This window comes from Eleutherodactylus coqui, chromosome 9 (genome assembly GCF_035609145.1).
Source record: "Eleutherodactylus coqui strain aEleCoq1 chromosome 9, aEleCoq1.hap1, whole genome shotgun sequence".
NCBI classification, from domain to species: Eukaryota; Metazoa; Chordata; class Amphibia; order Anura; family Eleutherodactylidae; genus Eleutherodactylus; species Eleutherodactylus coqui.
In genome coordinates this window covers 100,333,235-100,347,558 of record NC_089845.1, presented here as the reverse complement: position 1 = coordinate 100,347,558, position 14,324 = coordinate 100,333,235, and the positions used below count along the sequence as shown (strand labels likewise).

Below are 14,324 nucleotides of genomic sequence, written 5' to 3'. Positions count from 1 at the left end.
GGACGGGAGATTTTACGGTGCAGAATTCCGCAGTGGAATTCCGCACTGTGAGCCCTAAGCTATTAGGTTCAATAGAACCTAATAGCTGCGGGCAACGCAACGGATTTCCGCCGCGAATTACGCGGCGGAAATCCGTTCGTGGGAAGGAGGCTTACACCTTCAAAAATCTCAAAACTTAGTTCTATAAGAAAGATTAAATTAGGAGGATGCAGGGCATCTCATGATAGAATTCACTATGTCTGCCTTTTAAATGCCAGTACCTCTGTTTGTTGAGTTCCTGACAGACTTAGGCCTCCTTCCCACGGACGGATTTCCGCCGCGTAATACGCGGCGAAAATCCACCGTGTTGTCCGCAGCTATTAGGTTCTATTGAACGTAATAGCTCAATGCTCATGGTGCGGAATTCCATCGCGGAATTCCGCACCGTTAAATCTCCCATCCTCACCCGTGGCATGCTCTATTTGCCGCGGGTGTAAGCGTGGCCGGCTTCTATTGCAGTCAATGGAAGCCATCCGCTCACGCTATCTTCCGCTGTAGCACAGCGGAAGATAACATGAAATCGCCTCTCCGCCGCGTCATATGACACGGTCGGCCGCGTCGTGACGCTGTGGGCGTGTCTTGTGACGTGGCCGGCGTGTCACATGACGCTGCGGCGCGTCACGCCAAAGCGTCATGCGGGACCCAGGACGCCGGATGCACTGGTAAGTATGGGGTCTCTGGGGGGTGCAGTGACGGGCTTCGCCGCGGAATATTCCGCGGCGGAGTCCGTCACAGCTGTGTGTAGCCGGCCTTAAAGATTAAGGCCTCATGCCCACAACTGTGGCAGACTCCACTAGCGGAATATCGCAGCAGAGTCCGCCACGGCGCCCCCCAAAACCCTCATACTCACCTCCCGAATCCGCCGCTCTGTTTGTCCCTTGAGCCGGCGTGCATGCGCAGTACAGCGTGTGACACACCGCCAGTGCGGGATGGCGGGGCCGGCGGGGATGCTTTTTTTTATGCAATACTTCGCTGTGCTACAGAAGTATAGCGTGACGGCCGGCTTGCATCTACTACAATGGAAGGCGGCCACACATATTCCCGCGGCAATCAGAGTATGCCGCGGTTTGTTTCACGCTGCGGAATTCCGCAGCAGACAGCTTTTCTAATGCAGAATTTAGGTCTCCTTCATGCGGCCGTACGTGGATTAAAAATGCGCATTTATGGGGTTGAATATTTGCGAGCATGTGCGTATTTTACTGGGTTTTTGGCGTGCGCGTACTCTGCGTATTTACACACAAAAACCACACAAACGTGCTTTCCTTGATTTCAATGCAATTAAGTTTAAAGTGTGCGATTAGCGTGGGATCCCGAGCGCCGCCCTAACCGTGGTACAACGCTGCCACTGATTTAAAGCTACTCATGCGTTCAGAAAACGCGGCTTACGTGAGGGAGGTCTAAAACACCGCGATCAAAAGAGCATCGTTTACGGGCTCCACGTGTGAGAGCGGCCATAATCTTGCGGTTTGCGCAGATTTTGCCACGTATGTAATTTTGGCCCCATAGGGATAACATTGTGACACAAATGTCCGCAGACTAAATCCGTCCCGTGTGAAGGGTCCCCGAGACCCCCGTTATGGGGGTAATCCGCCGTGGAGGAGGGGGGTCACCGCGCCACACACAGCAGCGCCCGCCGCCTCCCGGCTGACAGTTGCCTCCAGTTACCTCACAGACTCATCTTTCCCGCCTCTTTCTAGTCTTCGGGCTTGGAGACAAACGCGCGGTCACGTGGTGCGGAGAGATCAACTGACTGCAAGGAGCGGTGTCCGACCAATAGCGGGAAGGGGGTGTGGTCACTTCGGAGAGCCTGCGCAGTCACATGACCAGAAGCTGCTAGACAGCATGTACCCAACACCGGTAAGTGCTGCTGAGCGCCGAGAGATAGCGGAGAGGAAAAGAGACAGCGGGCGAGAGATATAGAAGAGAGAAAGGCTTAGAGACTACGCGATGTAAGAGACATCTGGGGTGATTAGACTGCTGTGTTCTGTGTATGAGGGGGCTCCGTGCTGCAGATAGATGCTTATCCTGTCCCCAGGAGCTGACACTCTATGTCTGGCCGCACAGACGATGACTTATGTAGGGAGGTTAGCAGTTTGCACCCTTACCACAGATGTAAGAGGGGGGCAGTGGGGTCTGCAGAGGGGAGAGGAGGTCTGGAAGGTGGAATGGGGGGTCAGGAAAAGAAAGGGAGATGGGGGGGGTCTGGTGGTGGACGGCAGGATCTGGGGGGGGCAGAGTGCGGCCGGCTAACACGAACGGGCTGGATCCCAAATGCAGCTTTCTGCAGCAGAAGATCTGTGATCCACCACAGAGAGTAATCTCGGATGTACAGCGTACCGGAAGAAAGATCTCCCTGCCCCCACCCCCCTCCATTCTGGCTTTTCTATCTATTTTCCTATCCAGTTGCGATCGTTTCTGCGCTCATACCCAATGTGAATGGCTTTTGGGCTGCAGATCGCTGACATCCATAGACGTCCGCGTGGAATCCGCGCTAAAATAGAGCATGCTGCGAGTTTTCTTCTGCACGAGAAATCTGCAATTCCTTCTCGCACGGCTGGGCGCAACGGCTCATGCCTTTCGATGCCTGCGTATTATTGATCACGAAATCCGCCTGTATGTGCCCGGCTTAAAGCCCTATGCACGCGGCATGTGCGGATTTCTGCTGCGGATGACCTGCGAGTCATTGCGGAAAGTAATTTAAAATGCTTGGAGCGATCACGGATTAGATGGTTTTTCCGTGCGGATGTACGCAGATGCACAGCTGATTGTCCGCACGGGGGAAAAAAAACCACGCAAGCCCAATGGTGTCTCCCCCCCCCCCCCCCCCCCCCCCCGGTCTCCAAGCAAACTGAGAAGTGTCCGCCTACAAATCCGCAGTGGAATCAAATGCTTCCGCAGAGATCGATGCGGCCCGTCCGCATGTAATCTGCGCTAAAATTGGGCATGCTGCGGTTTATTTTCCGCTTGCAGAGTCATCGAATCTGTATGTGTCCGCGGAGCTGAGGACACTCCATGCTTTCCTATGGGCGACTCTAGCAGTGAATCTCCCATGCAGGTGCCGATCGTGGATTCCGCAATTCAAATCCGCCCGTTTGCGTGAGGCCTAAGACAGAGCGGTCTAGAGGGGAGGGTGATGGGACGGACGTCCAAATGGGGGACAGCAGTCCAGCAGTGGCGCCCCCTCCTCTCCCCCTTGTAATTCACCTCCAGAGACTGAGCATTCATGTTGGCTTTCGGAAGACTAGTCGCTGACCGCTTACTCCTGACAGTGATGGAAGGCTGCGTCATGTGACTAGTCGTCCTCCTCCGTCAGTAAGAACCACATTTATAGACCATCTCTGCAGCGGGGTTGTGTATAATATGGCGGCTGTGCCCTCCACTTTCTGTACCCTTGTTGTTGCGTATCCACGGCCTTGGATTGTTTCCTCAACATTGATGGGGTTGGTGGTATCTCTGCCCCTCGGTCATCTCGTGGCGCGAACGCTCCAGCGGGCAGAATCTCATCCTACACAGACTGCAGCAAAAGGTTCTGCATGTCCTGAATAGAATTCCATCACTTGCTCCTCAGCATCCGACTACCAGCAGTTACATGGCTTTGATACTTCCCATCAGATTTGCCATCAATGGGGAACATACCAGTATTCTGCCTGGATCCCCATGATAACACTTCCTGCCCTTGTGCTTTTAGTGTTGTCATGGGGATGTTAGACATCACTGGAACCAGTTAGATTCCAGATCGGATTTTTATTTTTTTCGTCTTGCATTGGGATGCTCCTGAAATACATCTGCGCAGGGGGCGGAGATTCCCCATGTTGGAGGCGGGGCCGAGGTTCGCATGTTTGTGATGTAATATTTGTTTTCTCTTTTGCAGCTTCTATTATGTCGATTTCACGTCTCGCAGCTGAGCAGATGTCACCCCAAGCTGTCCGTGACGGGGAGGAGACTGAGCGCCCACACCTCGGGGTAGGAGACCACCAGACCTTCACCTCTCACTAATGCTGCGTTTACACGCAACGATTATCGTGCAGACATGCAAAAGTGATTGATAAGCGTTTAGTTTGAGCTCAAGCTAAGCGTTTCTTGTTCGCCGTTCAGTTTCGGTCAGCGCCGGTTCGTGCCGTCTAAACACTGATTATTCATAGGAATGTGAAACGCTGAACGAGTATTGAGCGAGAACTGCAATGATAATCGCGCAGTCTATATAGGTCTCCAAGCGCAAACGAGCTGATGACATCACCGGCTCATTGGCTCTGGCAAATGAGAATCCTGAGGCTGTCGTTGTGTATAAAAAGGCCTTAATTACCCCCACCCAGGAGCCAACCAGGAAGGGGCAGAAGCTGATCACCCCTCCACACCATTCGCAACCTGATTGGTTGTTTGGATGAACTCATTCACGGTGATTGGTCATTTGTGTTGGCTGATTCATGGTGATTGGTTGTATATGCAGTCTGCTCGTGAGACTTCCGGTCTGTCTCTTCTCCATCCAAAATAGATGCTTGTGAGATTGCCTGACTGTTTTTTTTTTTCCCTCCATACACAGCACTTGTGAGACCTTCAGACTATCTTCTCCCTCTATACATAGCACTCTTGAGACCTCCAGACTGTCCCTTCTGCCTCCATACAGAGCGCTGACTGAGATACAGCTCCTCTCAATTACTCAGAGACCTCTAGACTGTCTCCTCTGCCTTCATACAGAGCACTCGTGAGACCTCCGGACTATCTCCCCTCCTGTAGCCCCCGAGGGTCCATGACTCTTGTGACATCCTTATCTGTGATGTGGAGGACAGATGAGGAGATAGTGGCAGTCAAGGCTGTCTCGTTATGTTTGGCTTTGGGCTTTCCTAACTCTTTCTTCGCTGTTTCTCGATGATTAATGTCTTTAGTGCATTTCAAGACCGGCTTTTAATTTTTAACGAGACCCCCCCCCCCCCCTCCTCCAAATCCATAATGACAGTCATGTGCGGCATGCATGTATGCGGGGATCGTGACATCTATATACATGCCCAGTCTGGGTTGGGCGAGTGTTTACATCGCTGGGCTGTAACATCGGATGTTCTGGATTAACAATCCTAGAACAGTCTATATGTCCAACTGTGACGGCTGGAATAGTCATTTATCAGTTAAAAGCCTCGTATATAGACTTCGGCCCTTTACGTGGCAGAGTTATCATGCGGATAATCGTTGGATTGAGTGGTTTGCACGATTAAGTGTTAAACGCGTCCAGCAAGCGAACAACTAGCTATAAATTGTTTATCGCTAATCGGATCTTTCATGCGGATCCAAAAAAATCATTGTTTCTCTGCTGCAAATCCTTTGGCATTAATGGGCGTCTTAAAGATTTGCTGAGTAGAAGCAGCGGCAGAACAGTTGACTAGACAGGTTGTTGTGATCCAATGAACAATCAAAACTACCCAGTTATTGAGTGTAAATGCGTGCTGAGCGAACGATATACAATGGCTGCTTCATCGCCGGTACCAAACTCATTCCAATTCATGCTGTGTAAAAGGACACTTACTGGAACATTTTTTTATCGCTCCGTTAATTGCTGGATCATGCAAAACTGAATGATAATCGTTTAATGCCAACACGGCCAAGGAATGAACAATAATATGTTCGTTTTAGGCAGGTGTAAAAACCTGCCAATAATTGGCCCATATAAACAGGCAGTCGCTCATCTATGAACAACTGCCTGTTCACTGTGCATGGAGGCGGCCAGAAGAGATCTCCAGCGCGTTCCACTGGATCGTTGGGGCGACTATCAGACGCCTAAGCGCCCGTCAGTCTTTACGTGTAAAGGGGTCCTAATGGATAACGGACTGCCCAAGATGGTTGCTTTTAGAATGTAAATGAAGAGTACATTTCTATGGGCTGGAAAACCTGAAATGTATTTTCCTGTTTTGCTATTGCCACGATAGAGCAGCTAAATTGAAAGCAAAATGCTAGTGTAAAATGGCCGTTATTGTGTCTCATTCCGATGGCGGCCCACTGTGGCCCCGTAACGCATAGATGTCATTGCACCTTTGATGTATTACACGTCTTTTTTTTTTTTTTAAAGGGATTGTACAAGAAGTGAGAAAACATGCCTGCCGTCTGTGCAGCCTGTGAGAAACCCATCTGAGAACGTAACACGGATGGGTGTGATGGGGATGGAGCCTAACGTCACATTTTCTCCTCCCTTTTAGGATGTATGGGAGTCCTGATAGGAATGGACATTGTGGTGTTGGGCTCCGCACCCAATGCCATTACTAGGATGCGGGCGCCTGGCCTGGTTACATTTGATGACAGGTAGCTCACAAGCTGCGTGAACAGCGGTCATATTTCTCACTTCTTATAAACCCCTTTAACTTCATGCCTGCAGCCATCTAAGCTCTTCAGAGCCGCGGCGCTCACCATAAAGATCTAATATCCTTTTGCTTTTCCTTCAGGACCCCCCCACGTAGGTGGTTCCGCATTCTCTGCTTAGGCACCTTGGTTGGGGCCCCATCAGCGGGGGCCCTTGTTTACTACAGCTCAGATGGGCCCAAGAGGAGGAGAATAAGGATCTCGCTGCAGGGGATTCTCCGATTCTGCAGGTAAGGATGTCACATTGAGTCAGGTGATTTACTTGCAGGTGTTGGGGCAATGTCTGCTCCATAGACCAGTATCGCCCTATCACCTGCGCTATGTGGTGCTGCATTTTAGGGGCGGGGTTCATACTTTATGGGGATGGTGGGTCATCACTACAATAAGATAGGACTGAGTGCACCCCTGTAGTGTCACAGATGACCTCCTTTGAGCCCCAATGCTGCATGTGTCCTCAAGATCGACTTAGCTCCAGGCTGTAGTATATGGTATACAGATCTAATATATGCACCCCTGGATCTGTCTACTGTATATTACATGCTATATACACCTCCGGATCTGTATACTGTATAATATGTAATATCTAATATACAGATCTAGGGTTGTTCCTAACTTCTGGAAATGACGGGCCAGGTTATCATGTATGCACAGTTCATCTCAGCAGATGATGGGCCTGGTGGATCTGTACGGATGGCTGATCACGGCTATGCGGACCCTGGGCAGGATGCCTTGGTGGGTTGCGGTGAAGTGTTGGGTTTTCTGTTGCACGTTACGCTTCTTGTTTATATCCCAGATCACTACAGATCGCCTCTCAGATTTCTGTAGATTACTGGTGGACAAAGAACGTGACTCTCCGTAAAGACGATGAGGTGAGGATGGCGATCACTCGCTATAGTCCCCCACACTGATGATTGATGACTGAGGGTGTCCTTGTTGTCCATCCTGTGGTAGAACAGTCCTTTGTATGAAGCCGTCATGTCCCAGTGTCACCAGCGGACGGCCGACAGATTAGTGGATGGAGCGTTAATGAATGGAGGTCTTTATATCAAGCTCGGACAAGGCCTGTGCACCTTCAACCACTTGCTGCCACCTGAGTATATCAACAGCTTACGTGTGCTGGAGGACCAGGCGCTGCCACGCAGGACAAACGAGGTTTGGATACGATGCCAGCATAAGTCATGTAACATGTATTTAACACCCCTCATAACTTTCTTGTTTTTCATTGTGTACCATCATTGGAAATCTATAGTGTAATCTACAACTAATAAACACAGAGTTAATGCATAAGTATTCACTCCCCCATGTCACTATGTAGTGGAGGCTCCCCAGTAGTTACAGCCTGACGGCTAGCAGTAGAAGGCAGAGGGTTGTCACGTGACGGGTAGCAGTAGAAGGAAGGTGGTTGTTGTATAACTGGTAGTGGCGGGGAGGAAGAGGGTTGTCGTGTGACGGGTGGTGGTTGTTTTCACTGCAGGTGAATGAGATCCTCTTGGAAGACTTTGGACAACCGGCAGAGTGTCTTTTCCAGCAATTCAACCATCAGCCAATGGCAGCGGCCAGCCTTGCCCAGGTTCACAGAGCGACGCTACATGATGGCACTGAGGTGGCCGTTAAGGTAAGATGCCCTCTAACCAGGTTATGTATCTCTACCATCGCCCATCAGGCTAGATGTTTAATCTCGCTTCTCTCACTACAGGTCCAGTACATTGATCTCCGGGACAGATTTGATGGGGATATAAAGACTTTGGAATGGCTCCTCTGCCTCATTGAGTTTATGCACCCCAAGTTTGGCTTCAGCTGGGTTCTAAAGGTGGGGTCATTTCTGCTACTCTTTGCCCTCAGCCCAAGTTACCCTGGATGAGTGGGGAGGTTCCTAGTACCTTGTGCTCAGTTTGCTCCGTTTAGTGCTGCGTATAGCTCTGCCGCTAACCGGGCGTCTCTCATCCTCTGCAGGACCTAAAACACACGCTCGCTCAGGAGCTGGACTTTGAGAATGAAGGGCAGAATGCTGAGCGATGTGCGCAGGACCTCCGAAAACTGCCCTATGTGCTGATCCCTCGCGTGCACTGGGATTACACCAGTAAGGTGAGGAGAGCCCCCTCATTACCCAGTGTGCACTGGGCTTAGACAAGTAAGGTTAGTAGAGCCCCTTGTTACCCAGCACACTCTGGGTAACATTAGTACTCGCATAACAAGCATGCTATGATCACATCAGTAAGGTGATGGGAGGCCCTGAACTCCCTCCCTAGTAAGTGCAGACTGCCCCACAATGTGTGAAACCCCCATAACTATAAGCCTATATGGATTAGATGTAGCCCCCACCTGCCCTGTGCAGTCTATGGCTAGCCGTTTCCTATATGTACTCAGGTGGAGCAGCCTATGTATGAACGTTCCTTTGTCTTCTACTTGTTGCAGCGGGTCCTGACGGCCGACTACTGCGAGGGCTGCAAGGTCAGCAGTGTGGAGGGCATCAGAAAGCAGGGACTGGAGCTGAAGGATGTGAGTGCCCGCTGTCCCGTGTGTACCAGGAGGGCAGGAGACTGCTGCCATCTGCGTGATGCACAAAGGGTTCCTGCTTGTGACTGGTTGCTCTTGGGGTTCATTACTTGTGAACTGGGGGTGTGAAGGAGGAAGATGATGGTTACAGCCTTTTCAGGTTGCAATGTGATTATGCTCATCAACTCCTTTTGTCACCATAATGTGTGCCCATACATTGCCTCAGTCTGCAGCTCCGCTGCCATTGGTTCCCGCTGGTTGTGCCAGTTACCATCATTGTCTTGGTTTTGGTCACGGTTGCGGGTCTCTCACATCACGTTTCCTGACACATATTTTGTGTCTCTGCAGAGGTGTGAGGACTTAAGCAATATCTGTTGTCTGCTCCCATTCCTTCAGGTCCCTACAAGCTGGTATTTTGTGGTTGGATCTTCAGTTAGGAGTTGACTGCTCATCATATTCATTCTGACTCCTAGGCTCGGGTCAAAGTAAAATCAGCTTTATTAGGGTAGGCCACAAACATGCTACAGGACAACCAACTAGGGGCTTGCATAGAACTTGCTCCCCCTGTTGGATGGTGCAGGAAATGGACAGAAAGAGGCTCTGAGGAGTAGTCAGATCTTAGCCTCGTTGAGAGAGAATTTCCAGATGTGTGGGGCATTATGTCTTCTGGATACCCGAGATTTCTAGTCTCTCTAGTATTGAAGACTGAAGTCATTGGTGGGAGTGTGTGCTTGCCTCCAATCCAGCAGATGAGGGCGGTGGGAATTAACGTTTTCTCAATTGAGCACAAGTAGCAGTAGCTTTAGGGTTCTGCAGCAGCTCCGGGTGAATTGACATGTCCATCACAAGTCGCTATCACTCCTGCATCTTTTCTCGGGTTCCTCCTCTCTGTGCCTTTTATCTGCCGCTTCTCCCATCCCCTGCTGTATGTAGTCTTGTGTTTTGCCCTTTTGGTGCCTTTTATCTGATGTTCTTTTCTAGGTGGCTGAGAAGGTGATCAAGGTTTTTGCGGAGCAGATTTTCTTCACAGGATTCATACACGCTGACCCCCACCCTGGGAACGGTAATGTAGAGCCTTCTAGATACTTTCTGCCTGGTGGAGGACATTGACCTCGCTGGATGCTACAGGAGTCAGTCCATATTCATGTTCCTTCCTTCCTTTTCAGTGCTGGTGAACGTGGGTCCGGATGGGAAGGCTCGACTGGTTCTGCTGGATCATGGACTCTATGAACACCTGTGTGAGAGGTAATATGTTGTCCAAGCTCAGTGTCTTCTGCATTGTGTACTGTGTCACCCTTGCATTGTCTCCTGCAGGGACCGCACAGCACTCTGTAAACTGTGGAGGTCTATTGTATTGCGGGACAGACAACGGATGAAGGAATACTCCGCTCAGCTTGGAGTCAAAGGTCAGTACAAGTAAATGGAGAGACCGTTATATTGCCATGGCTGCTATTGCCTGGTGCAGTTCATCAGCTCCAGAACCAAGAGCAGTAAAAAGGCAGCACTCAATAATCCACAACCTGCTGTACTAATCCAGTATTTACGTCGCACCTGACAGTGGTGGATCATTGGAGGTGGTCTTATCTTTCATATTAGTGCAGGGGTACATAGGGATTGTGGTCATGTAGAGCGGTGCCACTGCCATATTAATTTTAACATATAATACACTGCAGCCAAAAAGGATTGTTAATCACCCCGTTCCTGCTAAACTCCACCCATTTATCCCACCATTTTTGACAAATGGCAAGAGGAGGGTAAAGTTGCAAATTATTGTGCTAGTACAGTGTGTGCCATAAATTGGCCCTCTTCTAAGTCTTAAAAGTGGTTGAAAATACTCTTTGAGGCAATTTTTTTTGTCATTTTGTTTTTCTGGTGCACGGACTACCAAAAGCTGCACCAAACTTATTAAAAGGCTTACATTTGTTACTGAGTGGTGCATTATCATCCAGTGTAGATTATAAAATGCCAGTCTTAGTTAAATTACCATTTTGTGTTTTCTTGTCTCCCACAGATTACTTCCTGTTCTGTGAAATCCTCCTGCAGCGCCCCCTGTCGCTCACCGGAACACTGGGCAATGCGCTGACTCTAGAAGAGACGCAGTACATGCAGGAGATGGCTAAGGAGCACTTTGATGATATCATGCGTGTACTTCGTGCGTTACCACGACCCATGCTGCTCGTCTTCAGAAATCTCAACACTGTCCGGGCTCTTAATATAGGACTGGGGGCTCCAGCCGACCGCTATCTTCTCATGGCTCGCAGGTATCTTCACACAACATGTATCTGCTGTGGAGTTTCCGCAGTGGAAAACCCTGAAGCGTCCAAATCCACACCTAAACGCTGCATATTTATTTGTGGAAATTCTGTGGCTTTTAACCCTTGCGTTTTGAAATCTGCAACAGAAAGCCACAGCATAAATAGGCATTCTCTGGAGATTTTCTACATCATCTGAAGGAGGTTTTATAAATCTCCTCCACATGGCTTGCACTGCAAATGCTACAGCATTTCTGAAACTATTCATGCAGCATTTTTACAGTGTGTGAAAACAGGCTTGTATTTGCAGTATGTACAGATGTATCTATTGCTGTATATTGTATATAGACTAGGGCTGGCGCCCACAGCGAATGGGGTTGGAAAGATTGTGTTGTGGGCAGAGGTGGGAGGAATGTAGATCAGATTGAGGTTTGGAGAAAAGAGTTCAGTACATCTGAGTTTGGAGACTAAAGCCCCATTTACATGGGATGAAGATCCGGCAAACGATGCCTGACACTCGTCCCCCACATGTACTCGCTCCTATGCTGCTGAACAGGAGTATCGCACTGGCTCTCTGACAGAAAGTCCAGCAGGGAACCGAGGTGGCCGGAGATTTCACTCCTCGCTCTCCCCCACCTCTCTCCATTCACTTAACACAGTGGCCATTTAGTATTGAATGCCTGCTGTTTACACTCATCAGTCAGGCTTTTATGCAGCCTGAATGTTGATCGCTCAGCGTAAACAATAGGCGTTCAGTACTGAATGGCCGCTGTGTTAGTAAATGAAGAGGGGAGGGGGACAGTGAGGAGTTAAAGCTCTAGCTGCCCTGCTGCGAGCCGATACATGCTCCTGTGCAATAGTACGGGAGCGAGTACATGCAAGGATGAGTGTTGGGCATTGTTTGCCCAACAGTCGTCCTGTATAAAAGGAGCTTAAAGGGGTTGTCCCGCGATAGCAAGTGGGGTTAAGCACTTCTGTATGACCATATTAATGCACTTTGTAATATACATCGTGCATTAAATATTGGCCATACAGAAGTTATACACTTACCCCCTCCGGTGCTGGCGTCCCCCGTCTCCACGGCGCAGACCAAAGCCGCCCTCTGCCTGGATTAGACGCGCTTGCGCTGAAGGGGCCGCTCCGGTGCGCTCGCGCCGCACAGGTCTTCTGAGCATGCGCAGAAGACCTCTGCGGCGCGAGCACACCGGAGCCGGACAGAAGAGGGCAGACTGCGCAAGCGCGTCTAATCCAGGGAGAAGGCTGCTTTGGTCGGTGTCATGGAGACGGGGATGCCAGCACCGGAGGGGGGTAAGTATGGCCAATATTTAATGCATGATGTATATTACAAAGTGCATTAATATGGTCATACAGAAGTGCTTAACCCTACTTGCTATCGCGGGACAATCCCTTTAAGGGCTCCAACAACCATATTTTGCCTGTATATTACATGCACAATATGCTGTATGTATCACGTTCATATTCACTGCATATGTTGCAGAATGGGGTTCATATTTGTGCGTCTTGCGTGATTTTATCGGCTGTGTGAAAGCGGCCTCGGGTGCTTTTAGATAGGATGACTGTTAAGCAGCCCTCCCATCGACTATAGCTCCTATGCTTTTACACAGGACTGATAATCATTCAGTGAAAGGGAGGTAGAGAACGCCAGAGCTCTCTTCTGCCTGACCATCTCTATTCGCTGTGAACAGGCAGTTGGTCAAAGATGCACTGCCTCTTTACATTGATTGAGAAGTTGCTCTGTATGAAGTGACAGGGTGCTGAGTGAAAAATTGCTCATTAGTCAAGTCCTTTTTTTTTTACATGGCACGAATGTTGGTCAAAATTGCTTGTGGTTTTTTTGGCCGATAGTTGGTCCTGGTAAAAGTACTGTTATTGATCTGTTCGTATTTTGTGTGTGCATAAAGGATTCTTCCCTGCTGCATATTTGTACTCTGCATTCTTCCCTCAGTGCTGTCCGAGCGTGGAGGCGTCTAGCCAAGCAGAATTCCTTTGGAATAATGCGGTGGATCTCCGTGATGTGGGAACACCTAAAGTTTGAAGTTGCTTTGCGGTGAGTCTAGCCTCTAACAGCTCAGGGAAGTTCATGTTGGATGATATTCGGACTTGGCCATTGATATCACACATATTTATTTCTTTATCCTTGGTAACCTCATTAGCAATAGTATCACATGTGGGTGCAGCTGTTAACGTTGCTCCTCAAGCAGCAGTACCCACTGGAGATGATCATCAACCTGTGTAGGGTTGGGCTACAAAGGGGGGGGGGGAGCGTGGCAGATATTACATCTGGTTTGCGCCTCTTGCCCAAATCTGGCACTGTTGGTTCATGGGTAACTAGCTTCTTCTCTTCCTTTCACTTGCTGTATTTGCACAGGTGGGACAGCACGATCCAGTGCTTCACCTTCTTCGTCATCCGGCTCCTGCTTCGCTTTGACTTTCTAGAGGAGAATGAACATATCCGGCAGTTTCTGCAGTCATAGACTTCTATTGCAGCTGAGGTCTTCTGTGCAGTGGTGGCTTAGAAAGCCAGTGCCTGGACCAAGGAGCAGGGGATCATTTGCCAAAGCACTGAACTCCAATAAGGAATTCCTTTTATATTTCTCCACATTATCTTTATGGAGCACCAGGTGAAAACAGGACTATGTCCTCTCTGCGATGGCCACAGCTGTGTGGTGATATTGTGTCAGATACATACAAAAAAAAAAAAAGATACGAGATTGGCCCAGGTGTGTGAGTGTGTTTCAGATAGGAAAGCTTCTGTGAGCCCCCATGGGGACTAATATCAATGAGGAAAATATGTACAGAGTTGAGGAATATGTTAGTACTATATCAGCATGAGAAATAAACCTAGTGCAATTTAAGACATGATGTATTGCTGTGGTTCTGCAAGCCAAACAAGGTCAAATGTGCTACTCAGTGGGGATCTCTAATAAAAGGGACTGCAATATATGCACATTCTTTTAGGAGAAGTTCTAGTAAGGGAGCTGGACATTCTAGGACAAGATACAGTGAAGTTGCCACTGGCTATGGAGGAGTTTGTAGGGGCTGTTTTGGACAGGAGTGGTGGAGTTGCATCATAACCAGAGCTTTCACTTTACTTGTAAAAATCTGCCACTTACAGCTATAGGCTTGAGCTTAGAGGAGATGGCACAGGAAAGCATTAGTCCTGGGGCAGCACTT

The 14,324-nt window shown here is 49.3% G+C and overlaps 1 protein-coding gene across 2 annotated transcripts; it reads left to right on the top strand.

The window, feature by feature from the left end:
* Positions 1 to 1,837: 1,837 nt before the first annotated feature.
* On the top strand, positions 1,838 to 14,005 carry ADCK5 (aarF domain containing kinase 5). 2 transcript variants are annotated; one of them, XM_066578130.1, is made up of 15 exons: positions 1,838 to 1,896; positions 3,911 to 4,002; positions 6,465 to 6,611; positions 7,175 to 7,250; positions 7,333 to 7,533; positions 7,856 to 7,996; positions 8,078 to 8,191; positions 8,335 to 8,466; positions 8,797 to 8,880; positions 9,859 to 9,940; positions 10,044 to 10,122; positions 10,192 to 10,283; positions 10,889 to 11,138; positions 13,096 to 13,197; positions 13,519 to 14,005. In XM_066578130.1, exons 1-15 carry the CDS (start codon positions 1,882 to 1,884, stop codon positions 13,622 to 13,624), a joined length of 1,713 nt encoding a protein of 570 aa, XP_066434227.1. In that variant the 5' UTR covers positions 1,838 to 1,881; the 3' UTR covers positions 13,625 to 14,005. The 2 variants fall into 2 exon arrangements, with proteins under 2 accessions (XP_066434227.1, XP_066434228.1); XM_066578131.1 differs by lacking the exons at positions 1,838 to 1,896; positions 3,911 to 4,002; positions 6,465 to 6,611 and having other exon boundaries at positions 7,338 to 7,533.
* The last annotated feature ends 319 nt before the right edge of the window (positions 14,006 to 14,324 follow it).

Bases quoted from the DNA above. Each gene is read 5' to 3' on its own strand.
- ADCK5 (XM_066578130.1), top strand. The intron at 8,192-8,334 runs GTGGGGTCATTT...CATCCTCTGCAG, and splicing joins GCTTCAGCTGGGTTCTAAAG to GACCTAAAACACACGCTCGC. The intron at 11,139-13,095 runs GTATCTTCACAC...TTCTTCCCTCAG, and splicing joins TATCTTCTCATGGCTCGCAG to TGCTGTCCGAGCGTGGAGGC.